This window comes from Glycine soja, chromosome 4 (assembly GCF_004193775.1).
Source record: "Glycine soja cultivar W05 chromosome 4, ASM419377v2, whole genome shotgun sequence".
In the NCBI taxonomy this organism is placed as follows: domain Eukaryota; kingdom Viridiplantae; phylum Streptophyta; class Magnoliopsida; order Fabales; family Fabaceae; genus Glycine; species Glycine soja.
This window is the reverse complement of record NC_041005.1, coordinates 2,112,521-2,137,006: the sequence shown is the minus strand read 5'-3', so window position 1 is coordinate 2,137,006 and position 24,486 is coordinate 2,112,521. Positions and strand designations below refer to the sequence as shown.

Sequence of the window (24,486 nt, the reverse complement as noted above, 5' to 3'; positions counted from 1 at the left end):
GTTTATGTGCCCAAATCCCAAACTCAGATCTTCATGGTGTTTTTGCTAATCAGGATACATATATTTTCTTTTGGGATCGACTTAATAATGCGAAACTAATTTTACAATATATATTCTTTTAGGAAAATAATTTTATGATTCATTTGGTTGTTCCAACAGTCAAGTCTCAACAAGGATATAAATACCTTTTTCTTTAAATAGAATTAAAATTAAATGAAGATCTGCATGATTCCAAACTTAAAACATATCGCATACTTCAACAATAACTGACAAAGTATAAAGGTATATTTTTGTCATCCTAGATCTTGTTATCAATTAAATCAATCCTCATACTTTACATTTTCGAAATGTACATGTACATAAAGTACCTTTACATCTTTTGCTTTTTTATTTTTTCCTTTTAATATTACACCATTCTCAAGGCTAAGGAGAATGTTTGTCACAAGTTACCTCTCTCTAAGAATCAAAGAGTAAAAACATGAGCACTGAACTGGGTTTCTTTTTTCAAACTATGCCTTTTCTCTTCTATTCTTTTTAAATTATATAAGTTTTTAGAAAATTTCTCAATATACACTATTTTCATGAATTACTTATTTTGTATTATTTAATTTATATAATATATTTTGTAGGTAAATATTTTTTTTTAATTTGAATTTTGTCTAATAATATATTTATTTTAGTAAAAAGATTAAAACTTTTAATATTATTAAAATAATATTTTGTTATTAAAAATTAACAAAAAATAGAAAAAAATGTAAAATTCACCGATAACATGATCATAACAGAAACAATTATCTTAACCTATCTTCATCTTTCCAAATATAATTGTTTAACTATTTTATTTATAATGTAATCTAATGTTCTTTTATAAATAAATTATTGAACAAAAAGTATTATCATTTTAAAAAAAATCTAATGACATAAACAAACAAATTATATTTAGTAGCATAATAATATTAAAAGTTTTAATCTTTTTACTAAAGCAAATATATTATTAAACAAAATTCAGATTTAAACAAAATATTCACCTACAAAATGTCCTATATAAATTAAATAATAGAAGATAAGTAATTATATTTAATAATATTATTTTCTTATTTAAAAATTATTTTAATAAAAAATTATTTTTAAAATAAATTAAAAATATATTTATATAATATAATATTTGTATTATTTTAATAATTTAAATTAAAATAAAAATGTAAACATACAAATTATTTTTTTTTAAAAAGGCCCATACGAAGTCTGGTCCCAAATGTAACATGATGGAAATGGTGTATATTGAGAAATTTTCTAAAAACATACCTAGTTTGTAAAAAGATAAGAGAGAGAATATGTAGTTTGAGAAGAAAAAAAAAAACCACTAAACTGGGTTACCATACTTTTTCCTTTATAAAATTTACATTATATGTATCAATATTTAGAAAATTAATAAATTTAAGAAAATTCTAAATAATAAGTAATTTTTAAGAAAACATTAATTATCAATTTATAATCAATAAAAACCATAAGGATGAAGTAAAAAAAAATGTTGATGAAATCAATAGAAAAATAGCATAATATATATTAAATAAAAAATATATATTCGTGTAAAGTGTGAAAGAACAAAGGTTAACTCTTTCTAGAATGATGAAGGATGAAGAGTTTCAAATCTTATTATATTTCTGAAGCAAAATTAATTATTCACACTGTTATTACGAGGAACTAGAACTACAGTTATTCCGGTTATCCCTTTGTTGTCTATTCTTTTTCTTATTTCCATTTGCAATGACAAATTTTTTTCCACCGCATAAACACATATGCTTTTAACTTAAATTTAGCACTTACTACATTACACGTCTATCTTAGCGTATCAATTTATTTATGAGTGAATTTCATAAACCATTGAAAATGTATGAGTCTATATATGAAGACGAAGTTTAAGGTGTGAAAATGAAACTCTTTTCGTACGCTACGAAGAGATTTTTAAGTCATTAATTTAAAAATTAATGATTGAAATTATTTTTTATTTTGATTTTTTTTCTGTTATCTTTTGTATTTTTAAATTTAACTTTATCCTTGTCCCTTCTCTTTCATCGGAAATTATAGAAATCTCTAAAACCAATCATGACAGTTAAGTTTCTTCAACACCCAAAATAAAAAATAAAAAAAGTTAACAAATAACACCACTCAACAACATTATCACAATAGAGGGTCAAATTTGTGTCTCCTCTATTCTTTTGTACGAAATCTCAAACAACAAAATTTACAGAAAAATAGATATATATCAATTTCAAAGAGTGATAAAAGAAGGTAATTTCTTTTCTCAAATTCAAAGAAAAAACGGTACCACCTTAAGCCAAAACATCCAAAAAATAAAATAATACAACCTAGATTCCATTTATCACATCCATTTATGCTCAACACCAACTTAGGCAACCCCTCCTCTCTTTGCACCTTTCGTTCCCTCTCCACAAATCCCCATACCAGTTGGTTCAAGGTGGAAGTTGCTATCGGCAGCCAAAAGAATAACAACAACAAGACCTTCAATGCAGGCATTCGAGGCGGAGGTCCGACGAGCCATGGTGGAAGCTATCGACCCTAAGGCTTGGAACAAAAAAGAAGAAAGTAGAGGAAATGGATAATTAAAGAAAGATGGGCATAAAAAGAGAAAAAAGAAAAGTAAAAATGTTAAAAAAGTTGAGTCATCAGATGAAAATTAAAAAATATCAAACGATAAATATTTACTTTCGTACCATTCGAAAGGAGTTTTATATTCATATTCTAGTCTTTGTCTTGAGTAATATGAAAATAAGATAGTGCAACTATTTCACCTTGTATTATATCATAATTAACCGGTAAAGTTTTGATAAGACCTAAGGAGATGTTTCATAGATCAAAGTTTTTTACTTTTTGAGAATTTTAATGTGAAAAATAATGATTTTCATATTTAATATATAATTCATAAAAAAATTATCAAGTAATTATGATTTTTAAGAATTAATTTTAACTCACTTTCTTAAAAATATTTCAAAAAAGGGGAACAAGAATCTAACTTTTACAAGTGAAAGAAAAATTTTAATTATTTATTTTACATGAATTTTTTATTTTAAAAAATACATTAAAATTAATCAAAGTATTTTACACATTCATTAAGAATCATATTTTTTGGATATGAAAAAAAATCTCTATCAAACATTCCCTAAATGTTAAGAAAGTTTTTCACGATAGAATTTATCATTTTATTTTTATGTAACCTTAATTATTTCTATAAAAAAAACTTAATAATTAAGAAATTTAGAAGCGAATCGAGAAAAGCCGATTCGGGTATTAGCTTATGAATTACCCGAGCAAATAGCGAATTAGACTAATCATATATAAAGGTTATTTAATCTAACACCACGTGCTTTCAATGTTAAACGATGAATAAATGATTTCGTACTAGTACATGCAGACCCAGAGCAGAAAAGAAAAGTAGAATCATTTATTCTCACACCTAGCAACAGCAACAACTGGAATAGTGACATTAAATTTGTTGGCCTGACATTGATGGACAACAAAGCCGGTAAATATTCTTTGCTTTATTTTTGAGAAGAAAACAAAGTGATCAAGACCGGGTCACCGACGAAAAAGAACATTTTAAGTGAGAAAGGAAAGGAAGGAAGAAGAGACATGCGTGTATGATTGAAGAATGTCCATTGTCTCTCTCTCGTCATTTGCAATGACAAAGAAAGAAAACGCTCTAGTCTTAACTCTGTCTGTCTGTCTGTCTGTTCCTCCTGCACGTGTGAAAATAAAATTATGTGGTTCTTCCATACGCGCGGCATTCAGCGCGTGGAACATTTTCATCATCGGCTTATTTTTTAATTTATCCTAAAAATCATACATCATTCTTAGATTGGTTTTATAATTTTAGACATTTTACCTTAAGGTATTTTTTAATTTATATATTTAAAATGCACACATGATGTATCAGATTATTGATCATCAAGTCGTTGTTAATAGATTTAATTTTCTTAAACAAAATTTCAAATTAAGTCTTGTGAATGAAAAAATATGATTAAAAAAGAATATCTTATTAAACGTGATCAGAAAAAGTCTTTGATAAAAATTGAAAATTAATTATGACTATAATTCATTCTAATATTATGGTGATAAAAAAATATATCATATTACTATAATTTATTTAAGAAATTAAAGGTGATACACCTTTAACAAAAAAAAAACTTTATTGTGATAATCAATTAAAATGATGATGTATTATGTCACATTAATTTTTTTCATAAATACTTATTATTCTTATAATTTATTTTATTAAAATCTAACAAATAAAATTAGTAACTTACTCCAACTATTAAACTCAAGAAAATGAATAATGCATATAAAGAATAACTCTGAAAGAAATGCTTTTAGAGTAAATTAATTGATACTCTTGTATATATTAATACATGAAATTATGTAAATATCTTATCAATAGACAATAGACGTGTCATATTAATTACAAAGTATAGTGTAAAGTAATTTATTGAGACGAAATAAACCAACAACTTTATATATATTGGTATTTTTTATAATTATAGTTAATTATTTACTTTCATTTAAAAAAAATGGTTATAAAAATTGAAGTGATGATACTAATATTTTATATCAATTAAGTTGACTATAAATTTTTATTTTTGAATGAAAATATTTAAATATCATTAAATTGTAACTTAATTTATATATATATATATAATATGATTTTATATAAAAAAATTAATTTTTTTTCAAAAAGAAAAAAGAAACTAAACTAACAGCTTATTCTAACGAGATATAAGGTGGCTCGAGTGGTTAAGATAAAAGAAAAAATGAGAAAATTGATGAAATCAATCTCATTTACTAATAAAAATAACATTGTAACAAATTATTATTTTTCAATAAAAAGAGAGTTTATTCTAAGTTTATATTCACACTCCTATATTTACTAATAAAAATTAAATTTAAGTTACATTAAATTAATCTCTTAGAAATCAATATTTTAGAAGGATCAAACTATAAAGTTTACAGAAATAAATGACTAAATAACTATATTTTAAACAGGAAAACTAAAAAAATTAGTTTTTGAAAACATATTAATTAAATATTTTTATTTTAAAATAACGAGATCAAAATTATGAATATTAAAAAAAATAGAAAAACCAAAATGATATTTAAGGCTGTATAATTTTCACTAAATTTAAAATCAATTAGTCATTAATTTTAACTAAACATATTATCTATGAATATATAATTTTTTTCAAGTTTAAAATCAATCAGTCAAATAAATTATCTTTGAATACATTAATTGTTACAAAATTTAAAATTAAATAATAATTAGTTATAATTAAATAAATTGTCTCCTAATATATATCAATTTCCACAACTCACATTTTTTTAATTAATAAGTCTAAAAATTTGTCTGAAAAAAAAAATACTTATTCAGAGTTTGACCTTCAACTCCACGGGCTTGTCCAAAAATAACCTTCAAACAAGCCTACGCATGCAAGCTGCTGCAGCCAGCAGCTATCTGCCCTAACATGAACCTTTTGTCCAAAAGTTAGAAATTCAATTTTTGTATTTTTTTTTTTAACTGTTGAACAGTATCCCACGCGTGGCCTTGCGTTTGGGAGAGGAAGCATTTCCCAATGTTCTCTATTATCCGCATTCCTCAGCAGTATTTAAAGCTGGTAGCAGCGAACCCATTCTGCACTGCAACTTACCTTATCTCACCCTTCTTTGACTGTTCTCCCACACCACACCCATGACACTCCTCCTCCTCCTTATTCTCCTCTTTCACGCGGCGGAAGCCAAGGGACAGTGGCAGCTCCTCCACAAAAACATCGGCATTGTCGCCATGCACATGCAGCTTCTCCACAACGACCGCGTCATCATCTTCGACCGCACCGACTTCGGACTCTCCAACCTAACCCTCCCCGACGGAAGATGCCGCAACAACCCAAACGAGTTGGTCGTCAAACGCGACTGCACCGCCCACTCCATCGAATACGACGTCGCAGCCAACACATTCCGCGCTCTCTTTGTCCAAACCAATGTCTGGTGCTCCTCCGGTTCGGTCTCTCCCGACGGAACATTAGTCCAAACCGGTGGCTTCAACGACGGCTACCGTGCGGTCAGAACCTTCACCCCGTGCCGCTCGTGCGACTGGGCAGAAGTTCAGCATGGACTCGCGGCGCAGAGATGGTACGCCACCAATCACATCTTGCCAGATGGACGTCAAATAATTATCGGAGGAAGAAGACAATTCAACTACGAGTTTTACCCCAAGACACAAGCCAAGAATACTTACAGTTTACCTTTTCTTGCTCAAACCAACGACGCTAACGCTGAAAACAATCTCTACCCGTTTGTTTTTCTAAACGTCGATGGCAACCTTTTTATCTTTGCCAACAACCGCGCTATCTTGTTCGATTACAATAAGAACAGTGTCGTGAGAACCTACCCTCAAATACCCGGTGGAGATCCACGGTGTTATCCTAGCACCGGTTCCGCAGTTTTGCTTCCTCTTCGAGAACCTAATGTGGAGGCTGAGGTTCTGATTTGTGGTGGAGCCCCGAGAGGGGCTTTTCGGAATACTCTCTCGGGTAAGTTTGTTGGAGCGTTGAGAACTTGCGCTCGGATTAAAATAACCGACCCGAAAGCGAATTGGGTGATGGAAACCATGCCGAGTGCGAGAGTTATGAGTGACATGGTTTTACTCCCCAACGGCGACGTTTTGATTGTTAATGGAGCAGCTGTGGGGACTGCGGGCTGGGAATTGGGCCGTAACCCGGTGTTAAACCCGTTTCTTTATAAACCCAACAAGCGGGTCGGGATGAGATTTGAGGTCCAGAACCCGTCTCATATTCCGAGGATGTACCACTCCGGTGCCGTTTTGCTTCGCGATGGGCGAGTTCTTCTCGCTGGGAGCAACCCTCACACGTATTACAATTTCACCAAAGTGTTGTTTCCAACGGAACTGCGGTTAGAAGCGTTTTCTCCTTGGTATCTTGAGCCCGGATTCTCTAACGTGCGTCCCGCAATAGTATCTCCTGCGTCCCAAACAAAACTCAAGTACGGTCAGACGTTGAGGCTTCGGTTTAAGGTGAGCGCGACTTTGGTTGGGGATTCGGTGTCTGTTACCATGCTGGCGCCGCCATTTAACACGCACTCGTTCTCCATGAATCAGAGGCTGTTGGTGCTGAAGCCGCACCATTTGAGTGGGGTTGGAGAATCAACGCACGAGGTTGAAGTTACCGCGCCGGCTTCCGCTGTTCTTGCGCCACCGGGTTTCTATCTGCTGTTTGTGGTCCATCAAGAAGTTCCAAGCCACGGTATTTGGGTCCAGATGGTGTGAAATTGTGAATTCTCGTCTCTGCCTGCTCGACAACTTCGTTCGTATATGTTCTTTTTATTCAAGTTATTTATTGTTGTGAATGTCTGGGAGTGAACAGATTCTTGAGTGAGTATTTAAACTGTAAGATATGGGAAGATAAAATTCAAATAAAGCCATTTATGGCCTATGGGGCGTGTAAATAATACCCTAGGAAGTTTGTAATTATAGTTCATGGATATTTCTTTGCAATTCTTAACATTGTGTTTGGTCAGAAGTGTAAACAAAAAATTTGAAAAAAAAAATAGAAAATAAAGTTATTTTATTAAAATAAAAATGAATGAAAAAATATTTAAATTGAAACAGGTTGATAGATAAGAAAAAACAATGTTCATTAACAATATTCTCATTTTATCTATTGTTAAATACATCTTTTGGGAACAATTCTTTTTTATGCATTTCACTTCTTTCCATCTTTTATTATTGCATTGAAAAGCTATTTGGTGGGATATACCCATACTAAGTTTAAAACACGTGTAATTTTTCACTTTTATTTCTACCCATTTCATTTTGTTGGGAAATTTTTTTAAAAAATTCCATTGTTTTTGTGAAATTAACATCTTGAATGTGATCACTCCTACCATTATCAGCATAGTCATCACGTAACCAAGGTGAAGGACATATGTATGAACAATACAATGGAGCCTTTACTCACCCCTAATTTTTTAAATTATTTTTTTAATATGTATATTAAGATTACTATTTTTGTTGAGAAAATTTGACTGAGATTTATAATATTTAGTTATTACTTATTTTTTTTACAAAATACTTTATTAATTTTTGTACTAGTAGTTTTTTATTGTGAAAATAGTTAATGGCATTTTAATCTCTTTTTGGACAAATATTCTATTTTATTTTTTATAGTCTCTTCATTGCAAAGATAATTGTATTTTTTAGACAAAAATATTCAAATATCATTAATTTTTTAATAGTATATATTTTCCCTTTTAATTTGTTGTTGCAGTTTGAAAGCTATAGATTATTGCATTTACCGTTACAATGACATTATTAGTTTTCCTTTCATACGATAATAAACTATTTTGATAAATGAATATTATTTATTTATGTTCGCTAGTGGACATTATATAAGGATTTAATATCTTAAACTTTGAGACAAACCAACAAATATTATAGCATCGTATTTTTTTTCTTATCTTATAGCCAAACAACATAATTAACATTCTTCTTCTCTTATTTATTTTTTTACAATCTGGAAGCAATTTTTTGACAATGGTTATCAATTATTGTTGTCATAAAAGATAATATTTAAATATATTTAACTATCGTTAAAATAATTTTTAAAAATTAATTTAAATTAAATATGAAAAATAAATTAAAAAACATAAGAGGTTAAAAAAATATAAAAGCTCCCAAAAAAACCACTTATAATTGAATAATAATTCTTCCAAATGCTCTCGTACACTATAGTTATTATAATCTAGTATATAAATAATCTTAACAACCAATAATTATGAAACGGTGAGAATCTAAAATAAAGGAAGCGTAAAACATCATTTTAGTATTCTAACATAGGCCAATTCATGTTTTTCGGTACAAGTACGCAGATTTATCAGCCTTACGTTACAGCTAGATAATGCATGCAGCCAAATTAAAGCGCGTTGTACAATTTCCGTTTACTGGTTAGGGATTTTTCTTCGTTTTTTTAAAAGAAAAAGGCAAATACTAGTACAGAATCGAACTCAGTGATGAAGGAATAGATATGATATAACTAGTTACTGGAATAAGTAAGACAAAAGTTCAGATTAATTTAACTATTTGAGCGTTCACTAAATTTAGCGAGATCAACGTTATCAGCTGAAGACGTTGCTTTCTGCTTTGCTTACTCTAGATAAGCTGTTTCTTCGTTCGCAACAGGTATGCGGGCACCATTTGAACTATGCTTTGGTGGGTATTACTATTAATGAAGAGATATTCGGCTAGTTCTAGCCAGCAAGGCAAAATGTCACACGCTACTACTGTAGCATGCATATTTTGAGGAATTTAGTTAAAATGCATTAATTTTATTTACTTACATATATTATCATTTTTATGTAATTAACATTATTTTAGCATGCCTATGATATTCTTTGTCCAAAAAAAAAAATAACCCTCCAAAGTTTTGAGATCCACTTACGTAATTAACCTTTTTTAACAATTGTTTTTATATAAATGACCTCGAGGACCAAATTCTTAAATACATATTTAAACTAACTTGATTATTTTCTAACAATACAACACCATATTATCAAGATATTCTACTTGTGTTGACAAAAAAAATAAAACTAAGGTAGATCCTTTTATTATTGTTATTTATTAATCCCCTTAGCTACGAGTAAACTATATACTATTTTATTAGGTTTTGATATCTGTAGACTTTTCTTTGTACTTTTTGTTGATTGGACTTGTCATATGTACAGGGAAGATTTATGGTAAATAAATCGGTCTATTAACGATAGCTCCATGATGGCATCGAGCCTTTTAAGTAAAAAAATCTTCTAGTTACAGTATTTAATTTGTAATATTTCTTAAGTTTTTTCTCAAATTTGAAAAATACTTACAGGACACGTCTGATTCGCGGACAATATTAATTTATGTTAAAGTGAACAAACAGGAAAGAGAAAAACATAACTGTGTGTTTAATATTACTTTGTTACTTATAATAAAAAAAACATTTATTTTTATCATTATTTTAAGAAAAGTTAAAAAAAAAATATATTTTCGACACATGCAGTGTCAGTGAATTAGATAATTAGGTGAACTGGTGAAGTGCACTGCACAAGATCACAAGAGGACTCCAAAAACAGAAAAGATGACAAGAGGACATGAAACTGAATACTGATCTAACCGATTAATATTTATATTGGATTGAATCAGTTGTTGGCTTTAGCAAACAAGTTAGCCTATGGGTTGTTGTCTTTCTGCCAAATATTATGATTTCGCTGTAACGGATCATACTGCTACGTTCTCTCAAGTCTGAATTCTGATTGCCGGGCCTTTCTTTCCCTCACCAGTGTGGTCTGTGTGGGCCAGGGAACCATCAAATTTCTACCCCTTTAAATAAGGTTAAAATAAGTTTTTTTTAAAATGTTCAAAATCTTTTTAGACTTGAGAGTATATTTTTCAGTTGTTAATGTCTAATTCTGAATCAAAATATTACACATTTATATTTTATAAAGATAAAAAACATCCTCAAAATTTTGTAAAAATGATTTCGAATATTTTGATATTTATAAAAAAAAACATATTTTAGTCTATTAGTCATACACAAATATATTACTATGAAATTTATTTATTTATTTTTTAATCATTTTATAAGTAATTTCTTATGTTTTGATTTCTATCGATATTTTAGCGGTGTCGCAAAATAGAGATTGAATGACTAAAACGATGAAGTAAATGCTCAAATAAAAATTAAAATGATTGTTAATTAGACATTTGGGTATCTCTTTTGAGCATGGGAAATGGGGGGCCTTAGCCCTAAGGCTCCCTAAATAAGTTTTTCTAAATTTTAAATTTTTAGTATAGGTGAAATTTTAATATTAGGATTTTCTATCTACTTTAATTTGGAAATAGTATTATTTTTAAGTGTCATTTTTTTATAAAAAATGTTATTCTTTTATATAGTTTTCATTATAAAGATAATGGCATTTTTAAAAAATAACTATTATTGTATTTCCCTTTTTATGGTAGAGATAATAATATTTTTTGTTTTTAAATAAATATTATGTTTCTCTTTTAACGGTCTTCAATGTTGAGATAGTGATATTTTTTTCTCTTTTAAAATTTGAGTATCACTTTTCTTATGTAATTTTTTTATACATTAAATTTTAAAAGTTTTACTTTGATTTTTTATGTTTTTAAATGTGTCATTTTAGTCTTTTGTGTTTTTGAAAGTTTTATTTTAATAATTTATTTTTTCCTGTTAAAAATGTTAGTAATTTATCAATGTTTTAAATTTTGACAAAAGTACTAAATATGAGTGAAATAATTAATATAAAATAGTGACGGCTAAATTAATCAATTATTTTAAATTTTAAAATATTGACGGAACTATTTTTAATGAAAAACGAAAGAAAGGATAAAAATGAAACTTTCAAAAATATAAAAGATTAAAATGAAACTTTTAAAATTTAATGTACTAAAATAAAACTTTAAAAACCAAAAAAGAACAAAATGAAACTTTTAAAACTTAATGTGCTAAAGTGAAGAAGAAAAAAAATACTAAAACATAATGAATCAAAAGTGATATTCAATCTTTTTTTTCATAGGTACAACATTGATAGAGCACTAACGTTTTTAAAGAAAAATAAAAAAATTATTAAAATAAAACTTTAAAAAATATAAATGATCAAAATGAAACTTTAAAACTTAATATATTAAAATAAAACTTTTAAAAATATATAGGACTAAAATAAAAAATTTAAAACTTAATATATCAAAATAAAAAGAAAAAGAAAAATGACACTCAATACCCAATCATGCATCTTTTTGTTCAACCAAATGAGCCCATTGATAAATTAGAAGTTTTTTTAGGTGTTAGATTGAATAGGGTTATCTTCTTTATTTTGTCAATCCAGACCAATTTTTACTATATTGGATTTGATTGGTTATCGGGGTTTGGTCATTAAAAAATTGACACCTCTTTAAGTCTTAGAAAACAAAAAAGAGATCCTCAAATTAAAAAATAGTAAAGATTTTTTCTACAAAATAGTGAGAATATTTTTAAAAATTGATATTCATAGAACATTGTATTATTCGTATGATAAGCAAAAAAAATCATAAATACATACTCACAACACTATTCATAAAAAAATATATTACCTTAGAATAAATAGAAAAAGATAAACTAAAAAATAATGTATTACCTTAAAAATGAGATATGCTTAATTTAAGTTTTTTATATTAATAATTTTATTATATGTGGATTGGATTGAATTAAGTTTTAGTTACTCAATTTAGTTTTAATTAGATTCATTAAACTAAAATTAGTTTAATGTAATGATCCAATCCAAGTTATAAAAATCCAATTGAGTTGAATTGAATTGTTGATTAATTAGATTCAATCCGCTTACCTAGCAAAAATTGTTGAAGGTATAAAGATCAAATAATTAATTAAACTTAAAAAGATTTATTGACTGGTGTTCTTTTGTTATTCATAAAAGTTAAAGTGCATTTTGCGTGCATATCTGATTCTGAGCCTTGTAATGCATGCATCGAATAAGGTTTGTGGTTTTACGAAGACTTGTTATTCATTTCACCCTTTTTAAGCAAGAAACCAAATACGTAGTAGTATTATTTTAGTCACGTTAATGCGTGTATCAGGAGCATTTATTTAGAAGTATTTTAATATACGAGTAAGGCTAGGCAGGTTTTTTTTTTTTTTAGAGGAAAGCTAGCTATATCATTCTATAACTTTTTTATGACTTTAGTATTTTACGAAAAGAAAAATTAAATAAAAAAGTAGACACACACATAAATATATATAAAGTAGACACACACACACATATATATATATATATTTTGGAAACTTTAAGTAACAGTCAATTTATCTAATAGCAAGTAGAATAATTAGTAGAAAGCTTTTATAAGAGGGTTTACGATTATTTTTTAGTAATTCTTTTTGATGGTTTTTATCATTGAATTAAATTTTATATTTTTAAAAATTGAGAATTCGAATAAATTTATTTTTATAGCAAATTTCAGCAGTGGCGATAATATTCTCATTGCACTTCAACTTCAACCAACACATTAATTTGATTCAAACTCATGGCACTTCTTCTTCTACCTTCTTCCTCTCTGTTACCGAAGCTTCCAATTCCAACGGCCAGTGGCAGCTCCTCCACAAAAGCATCGGTAAGTCGCCATGCACATGCAGCTCCTCAACAACGACCGCACCGACTTCGTCTTCTCCAACCTAACCCTCCCCAACGGCACGTGCCGCCACGACCCCTCCGACAAGGTTCTCAACATAACGGACTGCACCGCACACTCCCTCGAATACGACATTGCATGCAACACCTTCCGCCCCCTCTTCGTCCAAACCGGCGGCTACAACGATGGCGAAGGCAAAATAAGATCCTTCGGTCCATGCGAAACGCGTGACTGGCAAGAAACAAATAATGCCCTCGTGGTGAAGCGTTGGTATTCCACCAATCATTATATATCAGACTGATGTCAAATTATAACCGGAGGAAGAAGACAATTTAGTTACGAGTTTTACCCTAAGATAAAACCAACTGAGTACGATTTACCGTTTCTTTTTAGACCTATGATAAGTGCGCGGAGAACAATCTTTATCCGTTTGTGTTTTTATTTTCGCCAAGAACCGGGCCATTCTGTTTGACTACAAAAGCGACGCCGTTGTGAGATCGTACCCGGAGACCCTATGTGTTATCCGCGGTCTTGCTTCCGTTGAGGAATTTGGAAGCGGCGAGTGTTGAGGCTGCGGTGGGGCCCGCAGGGGCCAGGATTAAGATTACGGATCCGAACGCCACGTGGACGGTGGAGACCATCCCGATGGGGAGGGTGATGCTCCCCAACGGCGACGTTTTGATCATAAACGGAGCTCAGTTAGGTGGAGGTTTGTTTTGCAAAGCGCGTCGATCGAGTATTCCTAGGATGTACACTCAACGGCGATTTTGGTTCGTTATGGAAGGGTTCTCGTGGGTGGTAGCAACCCTCACCAGAAATACAATTTAATAATGTTGGATGGAATTAGCTTGATTGCATGAAATAAATGTTTGTTTTATAAACTGTAATTTATAATTTACAATGAATTAACAAATCAAAATATATAAATTAGAGTATTATAATTAAATTAAAATTTGTAATAAATAAATATTTTTAATATAAAATTTATTTTAAATTTATGATAATAATTTATATTGTGATATGTTGTTATTTTAATTATTACTAATTTCTTGCCTTCCAAAAAAATTATTATTGTTATTTTATAAGAAAAAAAATATATTATTAATTTCTTTTAAAAAAATCAAATTTAAATTAAAACTAAATATATATGTTAAGAGAGCTGAAGAGAAGCAAATAATAGAGAAATATCAGATATTCAGATTCTACCACAGTAATTAATTCATCATGTGACGAGAGGATTTAAATGAAATGTGTAGTATTTATATGAAATGACTAATTATTAAGGAAATTTTAATTTTGTGTAACGTTTTGATAATAATGATTTTAGATTAGGAAAGTAAATAATTATTGTTTTATTAAATTATAAATAATTGATTTAAATAAAATGTTTATAACCGAATCATTATTTATTTTTTATTAAATTATAAAATTACTTTTAATAGTCATAAAATATTATTATTTCTTAGCATTATGAAATTAAGAACTTTATTATGACATTTTAAAATATTTTGATATGATTTTTTTAATTTTTATTATTTTTCTTTATTTGAGTCCAATCTTATTTTATTATCTTGATAAGCTAGTATGTTTTTATTAATTTTCACATAAGAGAAACTAAATTTAAACATTTTTGCTCACATGTATACAAATCCTTTGAATATATCCAAATATCACAAATCCAATGATATTACAGAAATAAGTAAGCTCAGCCCACATTATAAAACTCAGCCCAAACTAGTTAAAAAAGACCAGACTAGTAAAACATGAAAAAGGTCTTGGGCCAAAATAAATAACTACGTTAACCAAAACCCCCAATCCCCTTTTCAAATTACACAAACTATCGTTTTTAGTGTCATTTTTTATTTCAAGAATGAAATAAAGACCCTTTTTTTTGTCTTCTGTCAAAGTTGACTTATTCTTCTCTCTAGCACAGAGACGTGCGACACTCTGAGGTGAGGGTCACACTCACCAAGACACTTACATGAATTAATGATTAGAAATTTCAAAGATGATTAAAGGAATCTACTTAAATGTATTTTGAATAATTGATTTGTAGGTTACACGCATACGACTTATTTAAATCGGCTTATAATAAATAAATATTTAAATTGATTTATAATTACCACTAAACATTTGGGTAAATCGAGTGAAAATGTGAAACTAAACTCAGATTTTTTAAGCAGAGTTTTAAGTTAAAAAAAAACTATTTATTAAAAGTAATCAACCAAATTTCTCCCCTTGATTAATCAATAAAAGTTAAATATTTCATATTAATAATATAATATATTTTAAAAAAACTAAGTTGGGCGAATAGTTGATTGAAGCATAGATGTAGGCAAATTGCTTGACTTATTTGATCCAAATGGTTCAAAAAGAGAGGAAGCATTAGCATTAGACTGAGAAGTAGTAATGGGCAGTGATGGCATCAAGGTTTCTGGCAAAGGCCACCAAGAATGTTGTGATGACATCGTGGCAAGCAGCAAGACCTGTGCCACTAACGTAAAGAACCCAACAAAACACAATCCTAACGCACGTGGCCTATCTCACTTTCTAATGTTGGGTAACCATACCAAGCTCAATGTCTATATTATATTTTCGATATTACTTTTTACTGTCAATACTATTACCATTAAGCCTAGTATGTAAAACAAAACAACTCAAAGGATTGGCGTATCAGTATAAATGTTTTGTTATATTCATATAATAATTTATTTCTTTGAGTTTGATTTTTATTTTTATTTGTATAAAATTTCTTCGGGTCATCAACAATCACATCACACATAAATTTGTTTCTAATTTAATAAATTAAAAGACACCATAGTCTATGATCTAAAAAAAATTATGTAAAACAAAACATTGATATATTCAAACCATTCCAAAATACCAACCACTTATTTTCGTAACTTTTGTTATTTGTTTTTTCCATTCCTTTTCAAATTTCACATTTAATTTCAACATGGTGGTAATTTTTAAAATATTGCATATAAATACAAAAAATACATCGAATGTATGGATCATCAACAAACGAGAAAATGTCGCGTCGCTCAAGAAGAAATACACAATTTGTTAGACATTAAAAATTCAGAATATTTTTTAAACAACTTCATTAGTTATAAAAAGAATAGTTTGTTTGTCCTTATTAATTATTTTGCAGCTTGGGCGGTTTTAACTTTTTTAAAGTCAAGATGAAAAAGGGGGAAATTACTGAAAATAATTAGAAAAGGTGAAGAAAAAATAACAATTATAGTAATGTAGTAGTACCACAAATATCGATGTGCATTCCAATTGGATGGCTGAAAGTGGAAAGAAAGACACGAACCGGTGACTTGATAACTCACGCATTTCATTTATTTATTTTTCTGCGATAAAACGGAGAAAAGAAAAAAGAAAAATGTAAGTGGAAGAAGAGAAAGTGGCATCGCTTAGGTACAGATACAGACACAACCTGGTAAAAATCCCGACCCCAGTGCCGCACAATTTTCCTTCACTCGCAGCGGAGGTTAGGGTTTCTTTCTTTTTTTCATTTTCCTAATCTTCACTTCGCATGTCCTGTTTATCGCTTTTTTTTTTTTTTTGTGTCCGACCCAATCCACCTTCAATTTCTCGCTTCGTTTTGTCTTTGACTTGCTTTGACTTGTTGTTTCTCGCCTCTTAGCATCTTTTTTCGGTTTCTTTCTCTTCAATAATTGCTCACTCCGTTGCAATTGCTTCTTCAGGAATTTTTTTTTTTAATGTTTTTAGTATTTCAGCTTTTAGTTCGGGTGCGACGTTTGACTGTCTCGGAATCTGTTATTGATTGAAAATTTAGATCCTCCGTGAGTGGTGGATTGAACCGTTTTGGAGATCCAGGCATCGTGGCTTTTGTTATTTTGTTTTGTTTTTGTACGGAAATGCGTTTCATTTCTGTTAAAAGATTTAGGTCTGTATGCATTAACTTCTCAACGCTTGTTAGAGAAAAAAATAAGAAAGGAGAATGAATTAAACTTTTCTCATTATTTAAAATTAGCTTTCAAATCAGCTTTTACACAAGTTAAATGTGAGAACTTCTGTAAAAGTTGTAGTGTATGGGTAGATTTGAGCCAATGGGAGAAGGTTAATTTATTTTTGGCCTTTTGTTTTATTCTCTTATAAATAAATACTTATTGAGAACTTTGTTCATATAAACTGTCAGGCAAGTGGTGCTACAGGCCACTTGGAATGAGCTAGCAGCAGGGTTTTGGGTAGTTTCTCTTTGATTAAAAAGAAAGAGCCAGTGAGCACGAATATGGTTTTATGACTTTTATCTTCTCAGCCATTTATTGATATTCAATTATTGGATGATAATCCACTCAGCTATTTATTGATATTCACTTATCCATCAGGTCATAAACATAACTGCTTTTTTTTATTAAGAAAAAAAAAGAAGATTTTCTTTTGTTTTGCTCAACTTAATTGTGTCCAAATCTTTGAATTCCAGAATGGCCACTTCTTTCACCTTATTTCCTTTTGTAGTGCACTTCACTCATGGTTTTCCATTTTTATTCGGTTTTCATGTGGCTCCGTGACTGGAGTATCAGATTGGATTGTTGATGAAAAAGTTTTTGTGTGGAGTCATTGATTGATTCATGTTGGAGTAAGAGGTCATTATGTTCCCCCTCCATTTTCATCTTAGATTTTCCAATTCAACACTTCTCATCTTCTGATAAAAAAGGCAAGGTCAACTATCATTGACCAACAATCAACAATCTTGAATGAAAGTTGATAATAATTTTCAGAAGAATGCATCTGAAACTTGCTTTCCTGTCAAATGATATTCAGATTTAGGAGTGTGGTCTTCCTGTCTTGGAAGTGCTGCTTGAAAGAGGACCTTGGTCATATGGTTGCTTGTCATCATTATTTGTGTGGTATTTATCCATGCATTATGTGGTCAGAACATAATAATCAAATAAGGATTCTTTCTACCCACTCATCTCACCTCTCTTTTTGTTTTCCCCTGGTATGCTTTATCTTTCTTCATTTGTTCTTGCTTTATGTTTCTGTATTGTTTCCATGGAAGTTTTGAAATAAGAATAATGACTGATAACTTTGATATGATATTATGATAATTTCAGAAAATTTAGTTTATTCTTTCTTTCTATTTTTATTGCAGTGGTAACTGCTTACTACACTACTACTTACCTTGTTTCCATGAAAATTTTCAAATAAATACGATTTATGATTGACATAAAATCAGGATAGTTTCATGAACTTCTAAATATTTCTATTATTGTTGCCGTGGTAACTCTGCTTACTACATAACTACCATGTGTGCCATGCATATCCACTTAAGCCATTATTTCCTTTTAAGCTTTCTGGAATCTTTTAATTTTTTTTTTATGCTTATATGCTTGTATACATGAAGAGCAAACCTCAAATTTGCCAAAGTTTACCCACATACTTAAAAGCTTATTTATTATTTGCTATTTTTATCCCAGATTTCCTTTGAGGCTTAATATGCAAGTCTTTTATATAGTTTTCATTGTTTTCAAGTTTTATTCATTATTATATTGTAGACTTACTAAGTTGCATTCTTGTATAGGTTTACTTTTGATCTAGTACCTGCTATCCCTATGTATAAGCATGGTAAGTATTTTAAACTTTGTGACATCCATTCTTGTTAGGAGTTGTTATAAAGCTATTCATTCCTACTCAATATTCTGCACCCCAAGACAGAGAAGGACAACAGAGATCAACTAACTATCCCAAGTTGCAAATATAAACTCTGAAGATTTTCTATGAATGCAGGACTTCTAGCATACTATTGTTTGATTAACCAAGTTCTTCCATATTGGTTGAGGAAGCCTCGAGTCAATATTTAGTTTTTGCTGCCATCTGTGGGTTTCTGATGGATGATGCCGGGCATCGTGAAAATGGAAGGCACAAAGCAGCAGATCAATATAAATCTGCTCAGGGACAGGTATATGAAAATACATTTATGCTCATGGATGAATTCATTACTAATTTACTATTCTATTTTGCACAAACAATTTGTAATTGCAGCATGTACTCCCTGCTAAGAAAGGTACTGATTTTGATAATATTTGTCTGGATGTTGCATTGCAGTGGTTGATGCAACATCAGCCTTCCATGAAGCAGATTATGGCAATTATGGCTGAAAGAGATGCAGCCATTCAAGAAAGAAATCTGGCCATTTCCGAGAAAAAAGCAGCATATGCTGAGCGCGATATGGCATTCATGCAGCGAGATGCTGCAATTGCTGAACGTAATAATGCAATTTTGGAACGAGATAATGCAATTGCAACTCTTCAGTATCGCGAAACCTCTTTAAGTAGTGGCAGTATGCCATCATGCCCTCCAGGATGCCAAATTTCACGTGGTGTGAAGCATATACATCATCCCCAGCAACAGGTACACCATATACCTAACATGGGTGATGCCTCTTACAGCACACGGGAAATGCACACAACCGATGCCCTCCCTGCAGCCCCCATCCCTTCTGAGGCCGGGAAACCGAGGCGGGCCAAGCGACCAAAGGAACCAAAGTCAGCTTCACCTAATAAGAAGACTTCCAAACCAGCAAAAAAAGTCAAGAAGGAGAGCGAAGACTTGAACAAGGTTATGTTTGGCAAGTCACATGAGTGGAAGAGTGGTCAGGAAATGGTCAATGGAGGTGATGATCTTAACAAGCAGTTAACTGTGTCAAAGGCTGATTGGAAAGGACAGGACTTGGGGTTAAACCAAGTGGCGTATGACGACTCAACCATGCCAGCTCCTGTGTGCTCTTGTACTGGTGTCCTGAGGCAGTGTTACAAATGGGGTAATGGGGGTTGGCAGTCTGCCTGTTGCACAACTACTCTGTCAATGTATCCACTTCCTGCAGTGCCCAACAAGAGACATGCCCGGGTAGGTGGTCGGAAGATGAGTGGGAGTGCTTTCAACAAGCTGCTTAGTCGCCTTGCAGCAGAAGGTCATGATCTGTCAAACCCTGTTGACCTCAAGGACCATTGGGCAAAACATGGAACGAACCGTTACATCACAATAAAGTAGAGGATGAGAAATTGTTTGTGGGGCAGCATTACATGAATAGAAACAGCTTTTAGCGATCAATTATGGATTCTCAAGTCGAATGAGAAAAATAATGTAAGTGTAAAGGTCATCTGGGAAAGCTAATGATTAGAGTATGTCCTTGCTATATTTAGGATGCATAAGCCTGGTGTTAAAGTCATCCTCGTTCGTCATTTGTACGCACTTAATTTTCTTAGATGGTCTGATGGCGCCAATGGCATGTATAAAAAGTCTGCATGATGGGATGGATAAATAACTGTTAGATAGTCTTGTTTAATGCATGTAGTCCTTAAACCTGAATAATTGTAGACTCGTGTCCTCAGTCATCCTGGAACCTCTCTGCGTTAATATGTAAAATCAACTATGTATGTTAATTTTTTCCTTGTTTCATGTTTGTTTTTCCTCCACATTGGAACCCAATCTATGAGTTTAGTTTTTATTAGTGATTGCTACAGGAGGTGGCGAATATGAGCCCTATGAACCTATTCCTTGGTTTATTAGCAAATCCGTGCTACTCCCTCTCCTGTCTCTGCTTCTTATTAACAAAGGAGGTGTAAGATACGCTGTGGGGAGAAAGGGTATGTTCAAGAGGAATTTTTCAAGACTAGATTAACGTCTCTGTATAGGCAGAGTTGCTTTCGGCACCTATTTTAGATTCTGGAATTCTAAGTGTGTTTGGATGTACGGTAGTAAAGTTGATTTTAAATTAAATTGATTTTGGTTAAAATTAATTTTAAAATAATATGATTTATGTTTTGATGCTTTCTTATAAAACATTAATTTTTCAATGTCAAATCAAGCACGCATTAAAATGTAAAAAAAGAAAGTGCCAGAAGCGATTTATGTTGTGCAAGAAGCAACTGTCCTCTCTGTAATCTCTATGGCATCTGATTCAAAAGAACTCGAGATCAATGTATTGCAGCTGTAGAGACCGGGTCTCTGTTCCCATTTTTTTTGTTTGGTTTTGCACATTAGATTAAAGATTTTCCATTTAGAACATTAATTTTTATCAACTTTAATAATAAATTCCAAATAGCTAATGATTTTTATATAATAAAATACTTTTTACACTGGAGAGAAACAATTTTGATTATATTCTCTTTTCAAGACAACTCTGAATTATTTTTTTTAAATCAGTTATTATTTTCTACAAAGTAACTCCTTTTAAATTTTTCTTAATTTTAAAATCTTTTCTCTTTAATATATTTTTTCTTAATTTTTGTTAATTTTAAAAATATTTTATCTGTGTTATTTTTAATTCTAAATATTCATTTTCTTTTCATTTCTTTTAAATTTTATACATTTTGATGCTTGCTAGTTTGATAGCTTGCCATGCTTATAAGGGGACAAGGAGCTTTCCAAATTCCAATGGTTGCCAACTTGCCCTGTTTTCCTGTCTTATAATATAAGTTGCTGAAAATTCAACACATTGAATGCTTGCTTGCATTGACTCACTTTTAACTTCTTCCCATGTATGCAAAACACACACTGCTCGTTAGATTCTTTGAAATAAACACACTATATGTATGCACCCATCTTTATAATATGTGAATCTTTTTGGCTGCACATATCTTTGGAAACTGATTCGAAATCATGACAAAACTTGGATGTGATTTGATCTAAAAATAAAATCATTTTGTTATTTTGCTGAGAATTAAGCGAAGGAAAACTACAAGAAACTAAAATGATATTCCAAGGTTGTATTCAGCCTAACAGTGCATGTCAGGTTACAAATTTTCAGCAGCTGCTACATCAGCCAGGGATAACTGTAAAATAATTATTCTCATCACCCGCAGGACTGTGCAAACCTATAAATCCGACACTAACGAATTCAGTATGAAAAACAATGTTGTGATGTAAGTAGACTCAGACCGTCCTAGATCAAGATATTCAACAGAGAAATGCAAGAAATTCATTTGCATTTCAGCCAAATTGAAGACTTTGATCATTGGCTATCTCGTTCTTAATTTTAATAACCAACACCATCTGTAGTTGGGAGAAAACATAATCATAGACTTCGCATCTAAACAGTAAAAACAAGAACCACGTTAGAAACAATTACAATAAGAACATAAACTAAAAGAGGAAAGGCTTTCACCCAATCCAAGGTTTGAGGTTGGCATCAGATCTTCCTATTCAAATAATAGATTGGCTCATTGCACCCAAATCAAAATTTGAGTTCTTAAGAAATTGAGAAGATTCATCATTTGTCCCCACTAAACTGGCAACACACATGAAACAAAATAATTAACCCAACCCAACCCCTACCACAAGTGATGGAGCTGTAGAGGAGGCAGATTGTGATGGAGAAAAACCAGTGAACAGGAATTAGGGACTAGTGTTTTACCAACGGAACTTCTTTTTGATAAGCACAACATGCTGTTTGGGGATATATGGCCTGCTGAACCTAATCGCCCGGCTACCAATTAAAATAGTTTTATAAAATATATTTCCTTTGAACAAATTTTAGGATTTTGTTCATAAAAACATGGATATTCTCATTCAATCATAAATATGATTCGTAAGATAATTTTAACAAGTTTACTGTAAATAATAGTTTATAACTAGATGACGGTGTAAATTATATATTTTTTTTTTCTCTTTTACATATCACAAAGTTAACATGACTTAAATATTCCTTAAAACATAAGATTCTCATGGTGATCAAATATGAAATAATTATTATTAATAATCCCATATATTTTTTTTATTAGGAATCCTTTTTTAATAGTTTAGAAACTTTAAAATTATTAATTCATAGCGATTTATAGATTTCACAAAATACGATGGTCTTACTATAGTTAAATAAAATATTAGATCCAAAATAGCAAACCATTTTGTCAGAAAAATATTTAATTTAATTTTAATAAGATATTAATTAAAAAAATTCAAAAGAATTAAATTTATAAATAATTAAATATATGTACTTTATTTTTTGTTATGTTGTTTATTTGATATTTTCCCTTTACAAATTATTCAAATATTATTGTTACTAGTTGAATCTAAATGATTTATATAGACAATATAGTTTTTTTTACACAAATAATAACATTTATAAATAATTAATTATAGCATTTATATGGAAATTGGAATGAATTTCAAAATACAATTCTATCGAATTATATAGTTGGATAAGTTTGTTCTAAATATATTTTTATAAATTTTTAAATTATAAAATATATTCATGTAATTAATAAAAAAAAATTATACACCGAAAATATAAAATATTTAAAGAAATGTTTAAGTCATGACAAATTTATAATATTTATATGAAAAGTAAGGTTATACACATTAACTTTTGCAAAAAATTATCTTGAGAATCATATAAATCATAATTTATGATTGAATAATAATATAAAATTATTTTACACTTATTTGCTCCATCATTAAACTCTTATCAATATGATTTATTTAGTTTTAACAAACTGTAATTTTTCATTCTCTTTACTTCGAATTTTTTACGGGTTCTACTACAATATTTCTTGAATGTTACACTAACAATTTTTAGTTGATGCTGTGATTATTTTTTATAGAATTAAAAAATAAAAGGTATTTAAAAAGTATAGTATTTGATATATAAATAATATCAAAACTATATATTTTATAAAATATTTATCATAATTAATAATAAAATGTTTCAAAATGCCATGCATTGGCCGGGCTAATGAAGATATTACAATCTTTTAATATTAATTTTTTTCCAACGAGGAAAATTAATATTCACCTTTTTTATGAGAATAATTTCATGAGAAACCAAGTGTTAAAAGCATTACTAAAAACAATATTTCCCAATAACATTTTTAAAACTACATATCAAACATCAAAGTTAATTGACATTATTGAAAAACTAAAATTTCCTCGTATATAAAAAACCCCTCTATGTAATAATTAAAAAAACGTTTTTTAATTATTTATCATTTAAGTATTTTTATTGTCTTGAAATATTTATTATTTGAACCTTTTTCCTGTTAGGCTACACCCCGAAAAACTAACAAATAATCATCCTAAGAAATGCAACTTAAAAATATCACGTAAAAATAACAAATTGACCCCACAAGAAGAGGGTTGTAAATGACTCGGATTAGATAATATTTTGTTTATTTTTTAATCCAATATAATTAACTTATAAGATTGAGTTTACTTTTTTTTTATCAACCCAATCCAATTTAATTTTAATTAAATTG

General features: G+C 30.0%; 2 protein-coding genes, 1 non-coding gene and 1 pseudogene across 4 annotated transcripts; 3 read left to right on the top strand and 1 right to left on the bottom strand.

The window, feature by feature from the left end:
* The first annotated feature begins 5,693 nt into the window (after positions 1-5,693).
* Positions 5,694-7,618, top strand: LOC114408597 (aldehyde oxidase GLOX1-like). The gene has a single exon (XM_028371698.1). The coding sequence runs from the start codon at positions 5,759-5,761 to the stop codon at positions 7,349-7,351; it is 1,593 nt and encodes a 530-aa protein (XP_028227499.1). The 5' UTR covers positions 5,694-5,758; the 3' UTR covers positions 7,352-7,618.
* A 5,594-nt stretch (positions 7,619-13,212) lies between these two features.
* Positions 13,213-14,118, top strand: LOC114408292 (annotated as a pseudogene).
* Positions 14,119-16,568: 2,450 nt separating this feature from the next.
* LOC114408596 (protein BASIC PENTACYSTEINE6) lies at positions 16,569-20,709 on the top strand. Of its 2 annotated transcripts, XM_028371697.1 has the most exons (5): positions 16,583-16,757; positions 18,056-18,233; positions 18,816-18,859; positions 19,022-19,193; positions 19,340-20,709. In XM_028371697.1, exons 4-5 carry the CDS (start codon positions 19,122-19,124, stop codon positions 20,282-20,284), a joined length of 1,017 nt encoding a protein of 338 aa, XP_028227498.1. In that variant the 5' UTR covers positions 16,583-16,757; positions 18,056-18,233; positions 18,816-18,859; positions 19,022-19,121; the 3' UTR covers positions 20,285-20,709. The 2 variants fall into 2 exon arrangements, with proteins under 2 accessions (XP_028227497.1, XP_028227498.1); XM_028371696.1 differs by lacking the exon at positions 18,056-18,233 and having other exon boundaries at positions 16,569-16,757.
* A 1,712-nt stretch (positions 20,710-22,421) lies between these two features.
* On the bottom strand, positions 22,422-22,502 carry LOC114410989. Its single transcript, XR_003666377.1, has one exon. It is a non-coding gene; the product is annotated as a small nucleolar RNA snoR64a (small nucleolar RNA).
* Between the last annotated feature and the right edge of the window lie 1,984 nt (positions 22,503-24,486).

Bases quoted from the DNA above. Each gene is read 5' to 3' on its own strand.
- LOC114408596 (XM_028371696.1), top strand. From the start codon at position 19,122: ATGGATGATGCCGGGCATCGTGAAAATGGAAGGCACAAAGCAGCAGAT. The intron at 19,194-19,339 runs GTATATGAAAAT...GTTGCATTGCAG, and splicing joins ATAAATCTGCTCAGGGACAG to TGGTTGATGCAACATCAGCC.
- LOC114408597 (XM_028371698.1), top strand. From the start codon at position 5,759: ATGACACTCCTCCTCCTCCTTATTCTCCTCTTTCACGCGGCGGAAGCC.